Source organism: Carassius carassius, chromosome 5 (assembly GCF_963082965.1).
Source record: "Carassius carassius chromosome 5, fCarCar2.1, whole genome shotgun sequence".
NCBI lineage: Eukaryota > Metazoa > Chordata > Actinopteri > Cypriniformes > Cyprinidae > Carassius > Carassius carassius.
In genome coordinates, this window is record NC_081759.1 from 5768866 (window position 1) to 5793096 (window position 24231).

Genomic DNA, 24231 nt, shown 5'->3' on the forward strand with positions numbered 1-24231 from the left:
TGAGGATGAGTAATTAATGACCCTTTGAGCAATTGTAAAGCATAAGCAACCAGCCACACTTGTCAGTTTTTATGTACAGAGAAAATGGCCATGGTAACATCATATTATTAAATCACAATAATGTATTTTGGTGACAACAAATCAACAGAAATTATTTGTTCATTTATTATCCTATAACAGAGTTTTAAAGTTTACAAAATTAAAATGAAGTATTCCAATAAATGCATTTAAGTTAGCAAATTTCTTTTTTAATTATAGATAAAAAGCATTCAACAGACCAAGTGATGCATTAGAAAGGAGAACAATGACTAAAAACAAGACTGCATTATATATATATATATATATATATATATATATATATATATGACACAGAGATCTGTAATTGTAGCACTCAGATTGGCTTCAACATTGGCACAGTGTTGCCTTCTTGCAGACTTTAGGAGCAGCTCTACTCTAACACAACTGCCGTCTACTTCAGGAGTACCTGAAGACCTTGATCATCTGCTTCATATGTGTTTGAGTAAAGTCAGATCTAAACAGTAGATCTCTTGGTGGATAGTGTCTTTCGTAACATCACTGTTGATTTTACTGCAGAGGTGAATGTTCCATGGGAATCATAATTCTCGATTCCATCCTTTGGATAAGAGGCACTGTCAAAAACAAAAATAAGTTAGAAATTTATAGAACGGTTCTAACAGGTCTACCGAAATCCACCAGATGGTGATATTCACAAAGAAAACACTTACATTGCTTACTATTTCTGCATTACTCTAGCATACTGTGTGAAGTATGCACATTTTCTGTATGCAAGGAATACCCAGAATTCAAAAATTTCATTATTTGATCAGACTGCCACAAGTTTTTTTTTTTTTGATTTGCTGCTAAAGATAAGTTACTATTATTATGTAGAAAACAATTGTGCTAGCTAATATTTTTGTGGACAATGTGATTTTTATCAATTGTAGGATGAAATTCAAAAGAACAGCATAGAAATAGAATATATTTAACATATTTTGAACATATTTGAAAACATTTAAATGGTAGTGTATAAACTGCTTTAAAATGATATGTGCAAATACTTTCTTAACAGACAGTCAGTTTGGAGTATATTATGCAGTAATAATCATTAATCAATATACCAATATCTTTGTTCTCACTCACTTGTATAGTGCACACTGGCATCCCAGCCCTCTTTTAACCAAGCAGCATTTCTGGTCTTTTCTCTGGACTGCAGGTCTTTATAGGCTAAAACACATTCAAAACATTCAGTACAATTAAGAGATTTCAAAGCACTTAATAATACACAATGATCAGAAAAAGATATGAGGTCATTGAAGGATGTTCTTACCCCATAAATGATGAACAACATACAATTCACCGATCTGTGTGAAGAAGCCGCCCACTGCTTCATTGTTTTCCTGTCTATATTTGATTGCTCGAGCCCTGGAACAGGATAAAAGAGATTAAATATGCAACATGGTGATATAACAATCATATTTTTTTCTTTAGTTAAACTGTACAGTTCACACAAAAACTTACCAGTGATTTCCCCATTCGATCATTGTTCCAGGCTTGATTCAGAAATTTCAGGACAAACAGGAACAGGAAACAGGAAAAAGAGAAAAAAAAGTTAAAGGAAAAGCTGAAAATGTACTCACCCTCAAGCTATCCAAGGTGCGAGTATGTTTCTTTTTTAGAACAGATTTGGAAAAATGTAATATCACATCACTTGCTCACCAATGGATCCTCTGCGGTGAATGGGTGCCGTCAGAATGTGAGTCCAAACACACAACTTCAGTCCATCAATTAATGTCCAAAGCCATGATTAACATGTGTTTAACTTCAAACTGTTACTTTGAGCTACAACCCGAATTCCGGAAAAGTTGGGACGTTTTTTAAATTTTAATAAAATGAAAACTAAAGGAATTTCTAATCACATGAGCCAATATTTTATTCACAATAGAACATAGATAACGTAGCAAATGTTTAAACTGAGAAATTTTACACTTTTATCCACTTAACTAGCTCATTTAAAATTTAATGCCTGCTACAGGTCTCAAAAACGTTGGCACGGGGGCAACAAATGGCTAAAAAAGCAAGCAGTTTTGAAAAGATTCAGCTGGGAGAACATCTAGTGATTAATTAAGTTAATTGATATCAGGTCTGTAACATGATTAGCTATAAAAGCTTTGTCTTAGAGAAGCAGAGTCTCTCAGAAGTAAAGATGGGCAGAGGCTCTCCAATCTGTGAAAGACTGCGTAAAAAAAATTGTGGAAAACTTTAAAAACAATGTTCCTCAACGTCAAATTGCAAAGGCTTTGCAAATCTCATCATCTACAGTGCATAACATCATCAAAAGATTCAGAGAAACTGGAGAAATCTCTGTGCGTAAGGGACAAGGCCGGAGACCTTTATTGGATGCCCGTGGTCTTCGGGCTCTCAGACGACACTGCATCACTCATCGGCATGATTGTGTCAATGACATTACTAAATGGGCCCAGGAATACTTTCAGAAACCACTGTCTGTAAACACAATCCGCCGTGCCATCAGCAGATGCCAACTAAAGCTCTATCATACAAAAAGGAAGCCATATGTGAACATGGTCCAGAAGCGCCGTCGTGTCCTGTGGGCCAAGGCTCATTTAAAATGGACTATTTCAAAGTGGAATAGTGTTTTATGGTCAGACGAGTCCAAATTTGACATTCTTGTTGGAAATCACGGACGCCGTGTCCTCCGGGCTAAAGAGGAGGGAGACCTTCCAGCATGTTATCAGCGTTCAGTTCAAAAGCCAGCATCTCTGATGGTATGGGGGTGCATAAGTGCATACGGTATGGGCAGCTTGCATGTTTTGGAAGGCTCTGTGAATGCTGAAAGGTATATAAAGGTTTTAGAGCAACATATGCTTCCCTCCAAACAACGTCTATTTCAGGGAAGGCCTTGTTTATTTCAGCAGGACAATGCAAAACCACATACTGCAGCTATAACAACAGCATGGCTTCGTCGTAGAAGAGTCCGGGTGCTAACCTGGCCTGCCTGCAGTCCAGATCTTTCACCTATAGAGAACATTTGGCGCATCATTAAACGAAAAATATGTCAAAGACGACCACGAACTCTTCAGCAGCTGGAAATCTATATAAGGCAAGAATGGGACCAAATTCCAAGAGCAAAACTCCAGCAACTCATAGCCTCAATGCCCAGATGTCTTCAAACTGTTTTGAAAAGAAAAGGAGATGCTACACCATGGTAAACATGCCCCGTCCCAACTATTTTGAGACCTGTAGCAGAAATCAAAATTGAAATGAGCTCATTTTGTGCATAAAATTGTAAACTTTCTCAGTTTAAACATTTGCTATGTTATCTATGTTCTATTGTGAATAAAATATTGGCTCATGTGATTTGAAAGTCTTTTAGTTTTCATTTTATTAAAATTTAAAAAACGTCCCAACTTTTCCGGAATTCGGGTTGTAAAATATGAGTTCTCTATTCATAAAAACTAATATTTGAAGTGAAAAAGGTGTTTCACCTCAATCAGGAGAGAAATGCTTATAAGCAAAAAACAGTCCAAAACCTTTTCAAACAAATGGATTTTGATGGGATAGGACAAGAGGGGATGGATTTTTTTATCAGCTGTTGAAACTCTCTGACGGCACCCATTCACTACATAGAATCCACTGATGAGCAAGTGATATAATGCTAAACCATGCTCTACTGACTGTGTAGGTGTATATTAAATGGTATTTACTACTAGTTGGTAGGTTCTCAGTTCATAAATGTTGGGGCCGCTTCTGGGTACAGGTTCATTCCAGAAACTAAACTCCAGAAGAAGCTGGTTGCGTCGGGAGATCAACATTTTACTCCTCTCTTTTTGAAATGCAAGATACGCCTGCACAGACAAACATTTTGATAAAGGACACAATACTCAAATGGTAACATCCTTGCATCTAAATTTTAAGAGATGTGTTAAATACCGTATTGCGGTTGAGTTTGTGCAAACACTCTATTAGAGCAGGATACCCACCAGAATACCTCCAGAGATGCACTGCAAACACAAAACAGCATGTGTCACTATTGTACTACAGCTAACAGATATTGAAACAAACCAAATCTGGTGCTTTAAAATTTCATCGATTTGTGGATGTCAACGTTTGGGGTCAGTAAGGATTTTTTTTTTTTTTTTTAGAGAGAAATTGATATTTCAGCAAAGACACATACATTGATCAAAAGTGACAGTAAAGTCCAAATGATTTGTTTCAAATAAATTCTGTTCTCCACAATAATATTTTGTAGGATAACTCAGCATCAAATCAGAATGATTTCTGAAGGATCATGTGACACTGAAAACTGGAGTAATGTTGCTCAAATTTCAGCTTTGCATCACAGAAATAAATTACATATTACAATCAAATTCCAATAGAAAACCGTTGTTTGAAATTGCAATAATATTTCACAACATTACTCTTTTTACTGTATTTCTGAGCAAATGAAAGCAACCTTACGTGAGCCTAAGAGGCTTTTCTCAAAAACATTATAAATACAAAAATAGTTGTTTTTCAACTTACCAGCTTGATCCTGTTCACCATACCAGTTGTTCCAGCTTCCAATGACTTCACATGGATAACTTGGATCACGATGAAGTTCTTTCTGTACCTCATCCCTTAAAATAGACAGTGGGAGTGATTTAAAAATGAGAGGGATTTAGACAGCAGGAGTAATTTAGTTTATTTATTTGTTTTAAACAAACCACACACATACACAAAAAAATTAAATCATATAGTCAATAGCCTAAAAAAAGGCCTGCAAGTGTCATACTGAAATCAAGACTGCACTTTAATCAGCAATTGCAAAATCAAAAGGGTGCTTACGACATTTTATTGTATGCCTCCATGCACTCTGGCTTGACATTGTGAACTGAAAGAAAAAACAAAAAGTAAAGTATCACCCTCATTTTTCTAAACCCAGTTTTCGTTACCATTCTCCATACTGTACAGCTGGTCTCTTGAAAACAAAAGAATTCCACAAATAAACACTTTGCAGGCTGATTTATTAAAGCAATTAGTATAAAATAAACAGTTTAGTCTGTTTTCTGGAGGAAAACGACAAGCAAGCACATCATTCATGCATGCAGATATTTTTAGCAATTCCTATCAACTATAATGCATGCACAATTTCTCCCAAGGCCTAAACATTTGAGTGCATCCTTGAAGGTTTTAGATGGATTGGCTCACACTGAATCTTGTAGAGGTTGCTGGTTTCTTTCTTGGAGAGCAGATTGGAGTGGGCATCTTTCCTGGCATCCACTTTGTGTGCAAACATGGAACTCAACCAGCCTTTGTCACTTTTATTCGCAAAACCTCTAAAGATTCACAAGCAAAACTGTTTCAGCAAGTGTTTAATAAATATATAAGTGATGCATCACAAGCTGCAATGCACTGCATTATAGAAATTCATGAGGAGTTGATGTGACATTTCAAGCAGTGACAGCAAAGGCCGGCAGTGTGACATGCTTAATTTCCTCTTAAATAATTATGCATACAGTTCTAATGGCTTAATATCAACTTTTATAGATTAAGAGCCCACCTGCCCCTGCAATGCATACGGTGTTAAAAATTTAGATGAATCTTGCAACATAACACTTCTTATTTCGAATAAAACTACATTCTATTTAATAATTTAAATAGTTTATGTGAAGAGCTTACTGTAATTTGGGGACAAATTTCCTCCCTGTAAAGATGCTTTATAAAGGTTTTTTTTTTTTTTTTTTTTAAATAAGCCAATATTTCTTTACTAAAAATTTGCCTGTAGTTATGATCATTAGCTTTATTTACAGGCAATAGCAGTCAGTCTGTAAATTGCTATGGTTAAAATAAATAAATAAATAAACTTTACACTAATTAGCTTGTGTATATATATATATATATATATATATATATATATATATATATATATATATATATATATATATACAGTACAGACCAAAAGTTTGGAAACATTACTATTTTTAATGTTTTTGAAAGAAGTTTCTTCTGCTCATCAAGCCTGCATTTATTTGATCAAAAATACAGAAATAAAATGTAATATTGTTATATATTATTACAATTTAAAATAATTGTTTTTAAATTTATTATACTTTAAATTATCATTTATTTCTGTGATGCAAAGCTGAATTTTTAGGATCATTATCACATGATCCTATAGAAATCATTCTAATATGATGATTCATTATCAAAGTTGGAAACAGTTCTGCTGCTTAATATTTTTTCACAACATGTGATACTTTTTTAGGATACTTTGATGAATAAAAAGAAAAAGAAAAAAAAGCTATGTTTTTAAAATACAGTAATTTGGGGTCAGTAATTTTTTTTTCTTTTTTCTTTTTTTTAAAATAAAATCAATACTTTTATTCAGCAAGGATGTGTTAAATTGATAAAAAGTGATAGTAAAGAAAATATATTATTAGAATATATATTATTAGATTTTTTTTTTTGAATAAATGCAGTTCTTTTTAACCTTTTATTCATCAAATATATTAGACAGCAGAACTGTTTCCAACACTCATAATGAATCAGAATATTAGAATGATTTCTAAATGATCACGTGATAGACTGGATGTTACATGAGTAATGATGCTGAAAATTCAGCTTTGCATCACAGGAATAAATTATTTTTTAAAAGTATATTCAAATAGAAAACTATTATTTTAAGTTGTAATAATATTTCACAATATTACTGTTTTTTCTGTATTTTTGATCAAATAAATGCAGGCTTGATGAGCAGAAGAAACTTCTTTCAAAAACATTAAAAATAGTAATGTTTCCAAACTTTTGGTCTGTACTGTATATATGATGATCATCATCATCATCATCATTTTTTATAATAGATTTATAAAAACAAAATGTATTGCAAGTTAAAACTAAGTGCACAAAGAAACAGAGCCATTATCAAAATGTCAGAGGAAAAGGTTATTTCATGTGAAAAATCTAGCCTGTGCATTGTGGGTGATAATTTGAGTAACTGAATTTATGAACTTTAATAATTACCTTGTCACACTACAGGACACTTTTATGAACATTTACATTACGCAGACGCTTTTATCCAAAGCAACTTACAATTGAGGACAATAGAAGCAGTAAAAACTTACAAGAGCAACAATATGTAAGTGCAAATGACAAGTCTCGGTCTGCCTAATGCAGTACAAGTAGCAACGTATTATATACTGTATGCATGTATCTCATATTTCCAAATATCCAACGAGAAACTGAGGTTAGAGATATGCAAAACCAGTAAGGAAAAGTAAAAATGAGACATATGAGATATGCATACTTATGTTTATATACACATGTATATACATTTGTGTGTATATATATATATATATATATATATATATATATATATATATATATATATATATATATATATATAGACACACACAAAAAGAAAAATAAGTAGATAGAATATAAAAAAAAAATGCGAAAGCTAGGTTTTTGTTTGTTTGTTTGTTTTATGCAGCACATCAAGCCTGCACTTTACCTTATACATTTACATAAATTAGAACAGCAAGATTCTGTCCATATTATTCATCAACTGCCCACGTACTGGATATATGACTGCATGGACTCTAGATCTGCAGTTTGGCTAGCATTGCTGATTAACTTAAACCTAGCAATTGTCTGGTGCCTGACGCACCTCTCAGTAAATGCACATTACCTGGTCGGCCATGTTGTTGGATGCACCTTTTTGAGGAAATGCTGCTGTCTGTTGAGGATATGCAGACACCGTGTTGTCGCCATTATTGTCTCGTGTTGTTTGTAGATTCGCGTCTATATGAAGTTTCAGGAGTTGCGACACGCGTTTGTCTGAGTTACTGCAAAGTATAAGTTCTTTGGTTAATGTTTGACGCGCGTGAACTGTTGGACTTCTGCTTCATGTCAACCGCCTTTAGGAAGTTTAGACACTCAGTAATCATGATGATTATCTGTTGATAATGTCGCTGATGTAATTAAAGCCCAATCCAAGAAAATCAACTCTTCAAACAAGACTAAACTGTTTTGATAGATGACTAGTTTTAGAGGGTTTTGGAAGGAAAAATAATGAAAACGGACCAAATGCAAAAAAAAAAAAAAAAAAAATTAAAATATCATAATCTGAAAGCTGGTTTCTCAACAGGGTGTATAAAACCCCCCAAAAATATGTTTTAGGTGAAATGAATTAAAACATGTATTATAGATTTCTATCTCAAATAAAAGTTTTTGACTTTTGAACTTTATGCATATCATGGTTTCCGCACAAAAATTAAGCAACACAACTGTTATCAACATTTTTTTTTTTATTATTATTATTATTATTATTAATTATTTTAAATCATATTAGAATGATTTCTGAAGGATCATGTGGCACTGAAAACTTTATGCAGAAAATTCAGCTTTGCATCACATTTTACAATATACTCAAATAGAAAACGGTTATTGTAAATTGTAATAATATTTCATAATATTGACTGAATTGGTGATCAAATAAAGGTATTAGAGACTTCTTTTGAAAACATAAAAAAAAACATCTTACCTACCCCAAACTTTTAAACGGTAGTGTAGTATAAAGTAATTAGATCAATTCAGCTTGCTTCACACATCATCTCATCCACCCATTTTGTAAGTAATATTTCAAGTTTAAGGTCACTAATGTCATCAAATCTTTTGCTAAACATTATTCTACCGAACCGTTGTTCCCTTAACGCCGGAAACCATGATCCATCAACCATGACTTGATCCAATTTACCAAGTGGAGGAGTGTGGAGCGAGATTCAAATCAGTTTAGAGTCTCAGTTTTATTATGCAAGTTCAGAAATACATTTGCAGTTTTACAAGCCTACACGATTACAGTTGGATTGTCCAGAATGTGTTCAGCTCAGCTCTTTTTAAGCATTGCATTAAGTTTTCCACCATATTTCTTTTGGAGGTTTGGGAGGGTTTCTTTGGTGCTTTCAAATAAGTTTTCAAATTCTTGGTCCACGCAAATATGCTATGAGAAACTAAGGTTAAAGATACGCAAAAACCAGTAAGGAAAAGAAAATATGAGACGAGAATGGGAAAGATTCACTCACAGGGAAGTCTAAGAACTCTACTGCAGTTTCTGGGTTTGCTTGAACTGATTTTAAAATGGCAAAGCATCCCGCTGATTGCATTGGGTTCCTAGACATCTGGATCATACCGTAAACCAACAAAATTAGTCAGAACAAAGATAGAAACGCCATAAATCTCTTGTGACGCAAACTTGAAAGTCTAAGCTTAAAAGCCATGTTGCTTCAATAATCCCCTGCTGTTACTATTCTAATCTTTAGTACTTTGAGAATTCGTAGTCGCATTCACTTTTAGGCCCAATGCAAAATGGATGGCTCTTTCGAGTGGTAAGCGACTAAAAAAAGTATTTTAAGCAAGTATTTGAGGTACTTTTATTCTAGCTGTCAGTTTATCGACTGTTTGCAAAGACTGGTGTTTGTTGATTTCACCACTGCAGATAAATCATGAATAACTGTGCATTGTGAACATTCAAACTAATTTAGCAGACAAATGTTGAACAATTTCAACTTTCTACCATCTCATAATTACAGCAATAAATCAAGGACTGTGTACACGCAGAAAAGAATAGGTGATGTGAGCCTTCAGAACATTGACTCATACAGTAGATGATGCATATCCTGCTTTCTATAAATACAGTTACAGTATAACATATACTGTGACAACAGTACCTGATGTTCAGATCCTCCAGTGCTTCCTCCTTCTTTGCCCAGGCCATTGAACAGCAAATCCAGGGTCCACAAGAACATATTTCCCTTCAAAATCAAATTCAGTAGAATGATTAACATATGTGCAGAATTTAAGTGCTTCAGAATATATATATATATTTTTTTTAAAGAGACATATTATTTCTTTTTATTTCACACTGAGGCCTACGTATAATTTGTTTGCATCAGGATTGCATCAGTGAATTTTGATTCCTCACGATAAGACCCCTTTTACTGTGGATGCTGTACCAAACAGCATTTTATCATATTTAGGTTGTTAAGGTGAGACATTGCAGGCAAAAACACTGTTTTTTCAAGCACCTGTCAATTTTGAGATTTTGGGCTTTTTGGTTCTTCATAAAGTGCTTTTTCAAACTAGTGGAAGGAAAACATCCAAAAGACACTGTTAAGTGTTTCTTTTATAGCACTTTATCTGTTTGTGTCAATAGATTTCAATTAAAATACATATTTTTAAAGGCCGTTTTCTCAAAATGAGTTTTCTCTTCAACACTGAGTCGTAAATCTCCACTTCAGTAGCACTTACACACACCAAACTTGACATTTTTATTCCTGTCTATATTCTGAAGGTTTTTACAGAGGGATTTGTTCATATATATTTTCCTTGATTATATACAACATTTTATTCCCCCCAAAATTGTGAAAATATATTGTTTTCTGGCTGTTCAAAGTATTTTCTGAATTATGGAGTGACAAAAAAAGATAACCAGAATTCCCTCTGTAAAAACATTTGACTCTAATATGTCAAAAAAATTAAACAAAAAATTTGAAACTGACTTCATCTAGTGTTCAGATTTTTGCACTAGACATTTATGCAAATTAGCACATATTTCATTAAATAATGCCTCATTTGCATATTTAAACATAACATTTTTGAAAACTTGTAATACAAAAAATGTTTGCAATAATCAATGTAATCAATCAACTGGGTAAGTAAGGTGATAACTATTAGTTATTTTTTTTGCCCTATTCACCTGCAGTGTCTCGCCTTAAATTCTTACTTTATCAATTGATGTTAGGCCAAAGTAAGTTTTTACATGAGTGAGTCACTCTGGCAGAACTTTATTTCCTCTTATACCTCCAGGCCAAATGCAATGGCTCCTTTTCCTCAAATGCAGTTCCAAGCCAGATTGAGTGACTTCATTCCCGTGTTCTCGGCAATAGCAGCACCCAGGACTTCTCCTGAAGGAAGGAGAAAGATTTAGAAGAGCAACATGGGGGAGTTACAGTTATTAATTCAGTGTATTATTGTGTCTCCCACTTACAATTACATTTTTTGTATGATCTAACTGGATATTAAATAGTAAATTAGGCCAAAAATATGATGGTCCCTGTGTGAGCAACTCTCTTTCTACACATAATATAGTATAGTATAATATAATAAAATCAAGAACAATATGTAGCAAATTAATCAGGGGGGAAAAAAGAATTCTGACCAGTCTTTATACAGCAAAATAATGATGTCCTTGATCTAAAACCAGTTGAGAGCCACAGATTTAGCTGAAACTTTTATCCAAAGCAACTTGAAGTACTTATTAGAAAGACAGTCCCTCTAGAGTAACCTGAGGTGAAATGTCTTGCTCAAGCATGCAGTGGTGATAATTCATATTTTACTCCTCGAGGGGATTAAACCTGCAAACGTCCAGTTCTGAGCTTTAGTTAGTGTCCTACCATGTCTACCAACCTTAAAATATAAATGTACACTTATTTGTCATGGCAATCATCTTGAGAAACCCTGGAGATTTACAGTACTATTTAAAAGAGATAAACTTTTATTCAGCAAGGGTGCATTTAATTGATAAAAGAAATTATTATTAACTTCATATTCATCAAATAATTCTGTTCTGTTAAAACATTGACAATTAGACATATTTCCAAGCCAGATTGAGATTGAGAAATAAAAAAAAAAAACAATGAATATCATATTTGATATACATAACTGTATCAGGCCTTATTGACTGCATTTGCAATGGTCACCGGGGTAGGCTGCCAAGAATAAGCAAGCAGTGTATGATTATAAAAAGAAAGCCATCACCATATGTAATATGAACAAAGATGTGCCAGCGGAATCTGTTAAGGATGTATGAATCATGGCAAGTCACGGAGGAGTTCCTCTTAATGATTAAATGCAATATTTTATTGAGGTAATTTCCCTATCTTCACACTCTGTCATTCATGCTGACAGCTATGGGGCTTTAGGACTTTATTCTGTATCCCTCATCATCATACTGGAGTTTCTGCTCATTTGAGATCCAGCCCTCTGGATATTGCAAATATGAAGATATTGTGCTTGTGTTTAAGCGGAATATCATTTCCAATTTGCATTGCAGTTAAGAAGAGAGCACTTACATTACAAACGGCATTATTTTGAAGAATTGCATGTCTACAGAAAGATATGAATAATCTGAGATGTGTTTGAAAACAGCGGATTTGTAGGTTATTATAAGCAGGCTTCACCACTGACCCATTTAACTGACCCTTTAACTACAATGTTATTTTTTAATACTTTGATAAATTAGAATTTGATTTTCATTTTCATTAGAAAAAATCTTACTGATCCCAAACATTTGAACAGTAGCAATTCAGTGAGAAATAACATAAATGTATCATGCCCACCAGAAACCAGCACAAAATAAACCAGCCCTGCTAATGACCATCTACACAGTAAACAATTTTTTATTTTTTTATTATATTATTTAAAATCCCATGCTACGTGTACTGTGTTAACCTAACTGAGACTTGTTATAGCACTTATATATGATTGCTCTTTTTGTTGTTTTTGATTGCTTCCACTGTCCTCATCTGTAAGTCGCTTTGGATAAAAGCATTTTCATTGACAACAGAAATATAATCACATTAACATTACACTGCACATTAAACAACCGTTTCGGTATTTGGGTTTGTTTATAATGGCGCTTTTCTGCTGGAACGACTCGGCTCGGCTCGCGTTTCCACTGCAGTTTAGTACCGCTTTAGAGTGGGCGGGATTATTTACGTGTCATTATAGTTGCGCCCGATGACAATACCTGGTGAAATTTTTTATTTGGGTCATATAAACAACAGTAAACAACAGACTGCTCACCCGGAGGCTGCTTTTATTGTTGTGGGTGATTTTAATCACTGCATATTAAAGACAGTGCTCCCCAAATTCCATCAGCATGTTTCCTGCCACACCAGACGAGACCAAACTTTGGATCATGTTTACACAATCATTGATAGAGCTTACATCGCGGCCCCCCTCCACCACCTCGGACAGTCTGATCACCTTTCTTTGTTTCTCACCCATAAGTATTCACCCTTCATCAACTGTGTGAAATCATCAGTGAGGTCCATCAAAGTGTGGCCAACTGGAGCAGACTCTTTACTTCAGGACAGGTTTCAAAACACTGACTGGAGTATGTTTGCTTCTCAGGCTGCCTGTGGCTCTCACACGGACTTTGACATCTATACCTCCTCTGTATTGAATTACATCAACACCACCATTGACAGTGTTACAACAGAGAAACAGATAACAACATACCTTAATCAGAAGTCATGGATGAACAAGGAGTTGAGACTTCTGCTGAAAGCCCGCAACACTGCCTTCAGGTCAGATGACGCTCAGGCCTACAGTAAATCCAGGGCTAACCTGAAAAGGGGCATCAAAAAGGCCAAGTACTGCTACAAGGTGAAGGTAGAGGAACACTTTTCCAACTCTGACCCCCGACGCATGTGGCAGGGCATCCAGATCATCACTGACTACAAGTCAAGCAACTCCACTCCAACGGTAATGGACGTCTCCTTCCTTAAGAAGCTAAATGACTTTTATGCTCGCTTCAACAGCGACAGCAAGGAGACGGCCACCAAAATCACACCCTCAGCAAACCACCAACCCCTCAAACTCACCTCCACAGATGTCCACACTGCATTGAACCGGATCAACACACGCAAGGCTGCTGGCACAGATGGCATTGCTGGACATGTGCTTAGGGCATGTGCAGAGCAGCTTGCATGGGTCTTCACAGACATTTTCAACCTGTCCCTCACCCAAGCAACTATGACAACATGTTTTAAGTCCACATCCATTGTGCCAGTACCGAAACACTCCTCCCCAATGTGCCTGAATGACTATCACCCCGTAGCATTCACACCCATTATTATGAAGTGCTTTGAGTGACTGGTCCTAGCACACCTCAAAATCTAAACCTCACCTCGAATCTATTACTTCGGGGTCCCGGGTCTGTTTAACATTGTGTGTAATATTCGTGCGATGATCAGACACTGCTTGTGTTTTTGTAACTTGAAACTTGTAAAATTAGAAAAAGAAAACTGTGAGCCAAAAAAAGTGATCTCTCTCTCTCTCTCTCTCTCTCTCTCTCTCTCTCTCTATCTCTCTGCCGTTAGAAGCAGAGCGTGCAGACTCAGAGTTAATGCAAGTGCACGCATGTGTAAGGGAAACAGGTCAATTTAGCTCAAAGGGAATCATTTAAGATTTTAAAGGGAATTTGAACAGAATCACTGTTTCATGGCTGATCACTGAGACGCCCTGCGATTCACTGAACGAGCCGTTTAACATCAAATCTGCGCTGGATATTAATATCCAAACTATAGTGAAAACACTATCAATTAGCACAGTAACAAGATCGGCAGTTTAAGACATTAACTTGTAAGCACAAAACACAAGATACTTCTCTTTCAATATGAATAAGGCTTTATTAGATAAATCTAAGACATATAAACTAATCTAACACATAAACGCACGCACTCACACATTCACACAAGTTGCAGGAAGATCGAAAGTTAGGGAAAGATGAGTTTAAGAGAATGGAAATGTGGAATCCCAAGTTTACAGCAATACGTTAAGTTGCATAGATATGAACAGCCATCAATCACTTAATCAACCCTCGCATTGAGTTCCTCAATGAGGTTAAAATTATATTAGATACACCAGCACAAATGTCTGAAGGTACATTTACCTGTGTAAAGTTGTCGCTGATTGGCTGGAAGTTCAGTAGTCGCTGAAGTGACGTCTTGGGAAGGCCCGTGGGTCGTTGGCTGAAGGTGCAGAGTTGTGTGCGCTGGTTGAAGTTGAACGGGCAGACGAGGTCAGACGGCGTTACAAAACTTAACTCAGAACATGAAACTCTCTAACGGAAAAGAAAACAAATAAAATTTGACGAGACTAGGTGGTGTTTCTTCTCATCGTGGCTAAGTAGCAGCAGGCGTGCAGGCTGAAGCACGCTGGAATTTATGGTGTCCTGGGTATTTAAACTGGCCTGTTGGCCACACCTCAAAAGTTGTCTTGACCAATCAGATATAGTCTTGGCTCGGGGGTATCATAAATCATATGTTTATCTTACCAAGCATGTGGTCCGAATTTTCCCGCTCTTGCAGGGTCTAATTTTGGACATGATTCCTATGACACAAAAATGATACATTTGACAAATTTTTGATTGTCTGGACTAATTCAAGCAAGCAGATTTGATTACATAGATACTAGACATGACTATGTATCCTTAAGCTATCCCATAGTTATTAAAAGACATACACAATAAGTGATTATAACATGATAGTCAAATGTGTGGGTTACATATAAATGAATATGGAGTTAAGCGATGGACTGATTCATTTATAAGTCTTTTTGAGTTCATTCTGGTCCATATATATGTACAAAAGACAGTTTATTTGCCATTCTCTTGACAAAGACTTCTGTGGCGACCAGAGGTTCAAAGCCCCTTCCCCCTTAGGAATTTCAGTCTGTGTCTGCTAGGTGGGGGGAAAGTCAATGGAAGTTTCTACTCTCATGGGTTTACATGTGATGTCCAGCGTCGCATTTCAATTACGAACAACAAATTTGACAAATCTCTTCTCCGAATTGAAATTGTCAATAATTGTTCTAGTGGTGTTAATGTTGAAAGCTGTTCTGTGAAAGCTTTGGTTGGTTGGTTATCTTGCTTGGGACTTGTGGCACAGAATGTTTTATGACTTCCTGAGGAATTCGGCTCGTGTTTCAAGCACAGCCCTGATCGACTCTTTAATTTGTCTGGTTCGAGTCATTTCTGCTACACATGGTAATAATGCTTGCAGACTTGACACACTCATATTTAATATATTTCAAATCAGCAACAAAATCTGAGGTGAACTGTCATATGAATGTTTTCTATGATGCTCAAATTGCGTAAAAAAAGCATATTTTAGGTTGATCCAGCTAGCACGCATGTGCAGTCTCGAGCCCGTGTCATGTTTCTATGGCAATCAGTGAGGAACAAACTGCGCTTTACATTTTCTCCCATTTTTATAATTATATAAATGAACCGTTTAATCTTAAAGTTTTAGTGGTCAGATTCAGACTCGACGCAGAGCAGAGAGCACAGAGATGATAGCAAATAAATAACGTCAGCAGCCATGGCACTGAACGAGCATTCGTTATTATAGTTCAAGGGGAAACAGTCGAAGTTATTATGCGAGTTAACTCGAGTCAGAATGTACATGTGCACAGTTGCATTTGTCATCCGTCACCGTGACATCAAATGGACCTTTGAAACTGAAATAATGAGTGGATTAAGCTTGGACTTGGAATAACGAGAAGAATAACATGGATAATTTTCTTGTTGGAGGATTGTAATGCATAACAGGCAGTCAGGTACAAGAAAAAGAGACTACGGCTCCTTAAATTAGGTAAGACAAAAAGTTGTATTTTTCACAACAGGTTTATTGACTTTGTAATAGCAATTTAAGATGGAATATGTGACAATCGGGTCCAGTCTGGTCCGTGTCTTCCCGGCAGGTTCGGGGTCGGGTCCGGGTAGGCATTTCCCGGATCTACACGGGTCCGGGTCCAGCTTTTGAAATAATATACGGGTCCGGGTCAGTTCCGTTGTAGTACATTACGGGTCTCTTTCGCGTTCGGGCACAAATTTTTGGACCCGTGAAGACCTCTAATGCACAGTGCTGCACTCTGCACTCACACACTTGGACAATAACAACACATATGTTAGGATGTTGTTTGTTGACTTCAGTTCAGCATTTAACACCGTCATTCCCTCCAAGCTGACCACAAAACTTGGAGACCTGGACATTAACACCTCCCTCTGCAACTGGATTATGGACTTTCTGACCAACAGTCCTCAGCATGTTAGGTCAGGCCATACCCACTCCACCAACATCACACTTAACACCGGTGTATCAAAGGGCTGTGTGCTGAGCCCATTCCTTTACTCCCTTTACACCCACAACTGCAAGCCTGTGCATGGATCCAACTCCATCATTAAGTTTGCAGACGACACCACAGTGATTGGCCTCATCAGTGACAATAATAAGACTGCCGACAGGGAAGAGGTACAGCACCTGGACACATGGTGTGCTGACAATAACCTGCTCCTTAACACCAGTAAGACAAAGGAGCTCATTGTGGACTTCAGGAAGAAGAAAGGAAGTACGCATGACCCCATCCACATTAACGGGATGGTTGTTGAACGTGTCTCCATCTTCAAGTTTCTGGGAACCACCATCTCGGAGGAACTGTCCTGGACCACAAACACCTCCAGCCTGGACAAGAAGGCTCACCAGCGCCTCTTCTTCCTCAGGACACTGAAGAAGAACCAGCTGTCTTCAGCCATAGTGGTGAACTTTTACCGGTGTGTGATCGAGAGCATCCTAACCAGTTGCATCACAGTCTGGTATGGGAGCTCCTCTCACCCTGACCATGGACTGTTTAACCTCCTGCCCTCTGGGAGACGCTTCAAGAGCCTCCAGACAAGGACCAGCAGATCCAGGAACAGCTTTTTCCCTACAGCTATCTCCGTGATGAACTCTGCTCTCTGAAACCCCACTACACCATACACACAGACTCCTCCCCCTCCTCACCACTACATCTGACTGATTTATTTATTTACAAAAAAAGGAGTAAACTTGTTATTACTTGCACTACTGTCTGTTCATCCAGAACACTGAGTAATCCATTTGCACATTGTAATATTTTCTATGCACTTTACTGCGCATTGCAATAGTGTAAATTATGTTCATATGTTCATAGTTCTGACTATATTGTACATACACTTTTACATAATCCATCTGTATAGTATGTTCATAGTACACCTATCTGTATATCATGCTGATAGTATTTAAAATCTGTAAATTATGTCCATAATACTTATCTGTATAGTTATTGTACATAATGTAGGCCTTGTATATTCTTTACTTACTGCTTATTGCACTTCTGGTTAGATGCTAACTGCATTTCGTTGCCTTGTACCTTACATGTGCAGTGACAATAAAGTTGAATCTAATCTAATCTAATGTATTCCAAGACGTAAACTAGAATCTGTGATTCTGAAGTACAGTGAATATCCACACTGGTGCGGTGACTGACTGCCACCTGTTTTTATACAGTCTTTGACTGCCACACATACTCCTCAAAACATTAGATTCATCCGCGCTGGAGCCGTGCCAACGCACAGCACACACAAGGTAATTAAAGAAAATTCTGAAAACAGTTGCAATTGCAGGTTTTCAAACAGAGATGGCAAAACGTACGGACTGCAGCTTTAAAACAGTGTTTTTAAAAATACCAAACTCAATAAACATTATTAATAAATCATAATTAATAAGTTACTAAGCCACGTTAAGCGTTTTCCTTATAATGGTTTTCTATGGAAAGAAAAATATTAATGTGTCTTTAAACGTGTTGCCTTCGCATTCTGGGCTCAATGAAGCTCTCCAATGGTTCCTGTATAAGTAACCTGCAAGTTGAGAGTCACTGCACTGAGCAACTTATCTTTTGCTTAGTGAACTGAAAGTAAATTATCCAAATTTGTGTCTACAAATTTTTATTATACTCCATAGTGCTATAAAAAAATCATCTGTATAATGAACTGTTCAAAGTAAGTGAAACGGACAGATTTTAATTTCATTCCCATTGTGCAATATGGTGTTAAAGGTTAATGTTCTTTGTGTTATGCATATGTTGGGTCAAATCTCAAGCTGTTTTTTTCTAGTTCTTGTCCTACTAAGTGGCCATGAAACTGTAGTCTTCCAGTCCAACTGTTATACATAACCATTCAAAACGTGGCAGCCAAATGCCTCAAAAACCACTAAATGCCCCTCTAAAAGCAAAGTTATTAAGAGGTCTGCAGTAATTGTCACGATTGTAATGGAGGACAGGAGGCAATGCAAGTAAATGATGTTTATTGAATGGAGGTTGTGATGAATGACTGCTGGAGAGTGACGCAGGGACCTCGACGGCAGCACAGACAGGTGAGTGGGTGATTTGAGTGCGTTGGTAGAGGTGATGGTGGTGATAGATCCGTGGTGGCGGTAATCCAGAAGCGACCGAACAGGAAACAGAGCAAGAGCAGGAACGCTGAAGGACGAACAGACATGAACACCGAGGACCTCAAACAATGATCTGACGGACCGGCGTTGGGGGGACCGGGGTAGGCGGATTAATGGGAGAATGAAGTACGGGCTTTATTTTAGACACATGGAAGGCGGGATGAATTCTCCTGTACGCAGAAGGGAGTTTAAGGCGGACTGCCAACGGGCTAATGATCTTGGTGACAGTAAACGGGCCAATAAATTTGAGAGCCAATTTATTAGATATGGAGCGGAGAGGAATATTCTTAGTAGAAAGCCACACTTTTTGACCCACGACGTATACGGGAGGCCTAGACCGGTGGTGATCGGCTTTGGCCTTAGTGCGCACCCCCACTTGGAGTAGAGTCTCGCGGACTCTAGTCCAAGTGCGGTGACACCTCTGGACGAAGGCGTGAACGAGGTGGCTGGTAACCTACACTACACTCAAAAGGAGATAGGCCCGTAGCTGATATTGGTAAGGTATTGTGGGCGTACTCCATTATAGACAATTGTTGGCTCCAGGAGGAAGGATTCTTGGAGACCAAACATCGCAACACCCTTTCCTAATCTTGGTTGGCTCTCTCGTTTTGACCATTGCTCTGGGGATGAAACCCTGAGGACAGACTTACAGTCGCTCCCAGTAACCTACAGAATTCTCGCCAAAATTTGGACACAAATTGGGGTCCCCTGTCGGAAACCACGTCTATCGGGAGGCCATGTAAACGAAAGACGTGATCTACAATGGTCAACGCTGTCTCCTTGGCTGAGGGTAATTTGGGCAAGGGAATAAAGTGGGCCTCCTTTGAGAACCGGTTCACCACGGTCAAAACTACTGTGTTGCCCTGGGAGGGCGGTAATAAAATCTAGATCGATGTGGGACCAGGGTCTCGAAGGGACCAGCAGCGGTTGAAGTAACCCATCAGGGGGCCGATTGGAAGTCTTACCAGTGGCACAAACCGAGCAAGCCAAAACAAAACTGTGAATGTCGCGAGCCATAAGTGGCCACCAGAATCGTTGCTTGACCAAAAATTTAGTACGGTTAACTCCTGGATGGCAAGCCACATTAGAGCAATGTCCCCACTGGATAACGTTGGACCGTAATCTCTCCGGCACAAATAAGCGATTCGGTGGGCACCCGGGCGGAGGCGTTACCCCTTCTAAGGCCGTCTTGACCTTCGATTTGATCTCCCATGTGAGTGTGGAGACCACTAATGTCTCAGGAAAATTACACTCGGGAGTGGACGGCGTTCGGAACGGTCAAAAATACGTGACAAAGAGTCGGGTTTAATATTTTTGGAACCCGGGCAGTACGAGATAGTAAAATCAAAACGTCCGAAAAAAAAGTGCCCACCGAGCCTGCCTGGAGTTCAACCTTTTGGCAGAGCTAATGTATTCTAAATTCTTGTGGTCTGTCCATACAATAAAAGGAACCCCCGATCCTTCTAACCAGTGGCGCCATTCCTCTAATGCCATCTTCACTGCCAACAATTCTCGGTTACCAATATCATAATTTCGTTCGGCAGGAGATAAACGATAAGAAAAATACGCGCATGGGTGGACCTTGTCGTCTGAGGGAGAACGTTGCGATAACACCGCTCCTACCCCCACCTCCGACGCATCGACCTCCACCACAAACTGATGTGCTGGGTCAGGGGTGATCAAGATAGGGACAGAAACAAAGCAGCTCTTCAGTTTGGCAAACACAGCCTCAGCTGTGTCTGACCACCTGAACGTAGTTTTGGCAGAGGTCAAGGCGGTCAGAGGTGCGGCTAGTTGGCTGAAGTTGCGAAAATAACCCCAGAAACCTCTGTAGGGCCTTACGGGAATCTGGACTTGGTCACTCTACCACAGCCTTAACCTTCTCGGGATCCATGCGCATTCCCTCAGTCAACATGATATACCCCAGAAATGGAATCGACTGTGCATGAAACTCGCATTTCTCCGCCTTGACAAAAAGCCCATTCTCTAGCAACCTCTGAAGCACTCGTCGAACGTGCTGCACATGTTCCTGGAGAGAAGAAGAAAAAATCAATATGTCGTCCAGGTAGACATATATGAACTGATCAATCATATCTCGCAGCACGTCGTTGACGAGTGCCTGTAAGACCGCTGGGGAGTTGGAAAGCCCGAAGGGCATAACCAAGTATTCAAAGTGCCCTCTGGGGGTATTATAGGCAGTCTTCCATTCATCCCCCTCCCTGATACGGACCAAATGATAAGCATTGTTTAAGTCCAGTTTTGTGAAAATCGACGCTCCCTGCAACTTCTCAAAGGGTGAAGACATCAACAGCAAAGGATAAGTATTCTTTACCGTGATGTTGTTCAGTCCCCGGTAATCAATACAAGGTCGCAGTGATCCGTCCTTCTTCCCCACAAAAAAGAACTCCGCCCCCGCTGGAGAAGAGGAAGGGCGGATGAACTTCGAAGCTAGAGAATCAGAAATATATTTCTCCATAGCCTCCCTTTCCGGAACAGAAAGTGAATATAATTTCCCTTTAGGCGGAGACTTACCTGACAGTAATTCTATGGCACAGTCGTAGGGACGATGCGGAGGAAGAGAAGCAGCACGAGACTTACTGAACACTTCCTACAGGTGGAGGTACTCTGCGGGCACATTAGACAAATCCACCATCTCCTCCTGTAACACAGACATAGACACAGACGAACAGGCTGACATTAAACAAGACTCATGACACCTTTTACACCAGGTTAGAATGGAGTTTGAGGACCAGTCTATTTTGGGGTTGTGGAGGAGGAGCCAAGGGTGACCGAGGACTATGGGTGCCAGAGGAGAGTCAAGTATGTGGAAGGAAATGGTTTCCGAGAGATTGCCTGATGTGATGAGGGTGATGTCTTCAGTGACGTGAGATATGACCGGGAGTTTTTGTCCATTGAGGGCGTGAACCGTGATGTGGTGCGGAAGGGCTCTGAGGGGAATGTGTAGTCTGTGTGCCAGTGTGCTGTCCATGAAATTACCTTATGCCCCTGAGTCCAGTAGTGCTTGACAGTCGTGGGTCTGTGCTGACCATCTTAGTCTTAACGGAAGGAGCGTAGATGATGATGAGGTCTTCTCGGTGGAGATCCCACCCAATAGTAGCCTCATACGTACTACCGGGCTTGGCCTTTTACCGGACAGGTGTAAGCGTGATGTCCGGTTCCCCCGCAGTAGAGGCACAGGCCAAGGGACCTCCGCCTCTCCTTCTCCTCCCGGGAAAGTCAAGCTCGCCCTACCTGCATGGGCTCGTGATCGTAGGAGGGGCTGGCCGCATCCCCGCCGCTGAACCGCACGTCAGTCGGTGTCCTGGATGTGGAACTGGGTAAGCTCCGCCTCTCCATCCGCGTCAGACGTGCGTCGACCCCCAAAACCATTTCTATGAGAAATGGGCCTAGATCTCCAGGGCCTAGATCTCCTTCTGGACGCGGTCAGCCAGCCCATGCAGGAACATGTCCCACTGTGCCTCCTCGTTCCAATGACACTCCACTGCCAGGGTTCGGAACTCGATGGAATAGTCCGAGACGGATCTCTCATGCTGACGTAGTTTAGCAAGCCTCCTGGCTGCCTCCCTCCCGGCGACACCTCGATCAAAGACCCGTCTCATTTCGGCGGAGAGTGACTGAAACGAGATGCAGCATGGGTCCTGGTTCTCCCACGGTGCTGGTGGAACAGGCGGTGTGAGTGGCGCAGTGGGAGATCGTAGTAGCTGGAACTGTTGGGTGAGCTCGGACACCTGCGTCACCAAAGCCTTAACCGCGCGACCAGTGTTGTTAAGATCGAACAGGAAACAGAGCAAGAGCAGGAACGCTGAAGGATGAACAGACATGAACACCGAGGACCTCAAACAACGATCTGACAAACAAGAGACGAAAGACAGGGCATTAAGTAGGCTGTTGGAATGAGCTGCAGCTGCCACTGATCAGATGGCCAGATGGTTCCGGGAGAGGGTTGAGAGAGAATATGGTAGAGTTTTTCAACAGCATGCTGGACAGAGCCCTGGCTCCATATTCACCCATCCGGTTTTCAGACAAATCAATTTCTTGGAAGTAAAAGCATAGGTTTTACAGTTCATATCTTGAAGGAGTGCTGCAAAACCAACCGTATCAACCACACCAAATCACCCAAAACGATGGCTAAAATGTGCATTAAAACGTACTCGGTTACTAACGTAACCTCGGTTCTCTCTAGAAGAGGGAACGAGTACTGCGTCTTAGCTAAGACGCTACGGGAAAAGTCTCTTTTCACGAAATACTGAAGCAAAAAATTATCCTTAATTTTTAATTGTTGTAAAGCGCATTTGCAGCAGCATTCGCTTTGCGCCCTTCATGCCACTTCCCGCCGAAACGGGTGTGGCCCAACCCTATAGAAGGAGCTCGAAAAGGCTGACTCACCTGATTTATTTCATCGCCGAAGCGAACCAGAGTGAATCGTACGCACGGCAGAGAACACAGTACTCGTTCCCTCTTCTAGAGAGAACCGAGGTTACGTTAGTAACCGAGTACGTTCTCTTACGAGAGTTCTCTCGTACTGCGTCTTAGCTAAGACGCTACGGGAACCCCATGTAAAGCGCCGTGCGCACAGGGATCACACACCATTAAACCTGGAAGCAACGCCCAGGATTTACAGTGCACAGTCACCCGAGGGACTCACAGAGAGCCCAGGACAGGAGGGGGGGGGATTGCGCGTTGCAGAAAACGCTGAGACAGTCACAATTCCTGGAACTGCAACAGCGGCGCGCTTGGGTGAGAGCTCGGCCACAGCGGAACTCGTACACCAGCGCTTTCCTAGAAGTGCTAGGATGACTTCGGGGCTTCCGGCTTCACCGTAATCCTCTGCCGTGACTCCCGCGGCGCGGGGCAACGGCTGGTAGAGCGAGAACGGGGTCCCGAGCTGCGTTGCTGATGCTGTCGCGATGAAGCAGCTGGAGGCGGGGGGCGTGACTGAGAGCTTTGCGGGGCCGGTCTAGCGCGACTCGCTGCAGAACCGGAGCGCTTCGGTAAGAAGTGCTTAAAGGCTTGTGATGCTTTCTGGTCCTCGACGAATCTCTCGACAAACTCGTTGACAGGCGATCCGAAGAGGCCAGCAGGAGTCAGCGGGGCGTGCTCA

At 39.7% G+C, this 24231-nt stretch overlaps 2 protein-coding genes across 2 annotated transcripts; both read right to left on the bottom strand.

Annotated features, from left to right (window-relative positions):
* Nucleotides 1–351: 351 nt before the first annotated feature.
* nipsnap1 (nipsnap homolog 1 (C. elegans)) lies at nucleotides 352–7898 on the bottom strand. The gene is made up of 10 exons (XM_059549569.1): nucleotides 7706–7898; nucleotides 5227–5354; nucleotides 4864–4909; nucleotides 4561–4655; nucleotides 3970–4040; nucleotides 3744–3884; nucleotides 1540–1571; nucleotides 1349–1443; nucleotides 1162–1245; nucleotides 352–650 (listed from the first exon to the last, which is right to left on the bottom strand). Exons 1-10 carry the CDS (start codon nucleotides 7786–7788, stop codon nucleotides 586–588), a joined length of 840 nt encoding a protein of 279 aa, XP_059405552.1. The 5' UTR covers nucleotides 7789–7898; the 3' UTR covers nucleotides 352–585.
* Nucleotides 7899–8604: 706 nt separating this feature from the next.
* Nucleotides 8605–12047, bottom strand: lrrc74b (leucine rich repeat containing 74B). The gene is given in 8 exon segments (XM_059549570.1): nucleotides 8605–9016; nucleotides 9099–9194; nucleotides 9339–9351; nucleotides 9353–9409; nucleotides 9744–9770; nucleotides 9772–9827; nucleotides 10876–10979; nucleotides 11859–12047. Coding segments are annotated over 8 exon segments (498 nt in total). The 5' UTR covers nucleotides 11890–12047; the 3' UTR covers nucleotides 8605–8902.
* Nucleotides 12048–24231: the final 12184 nt, after the last annotated feature.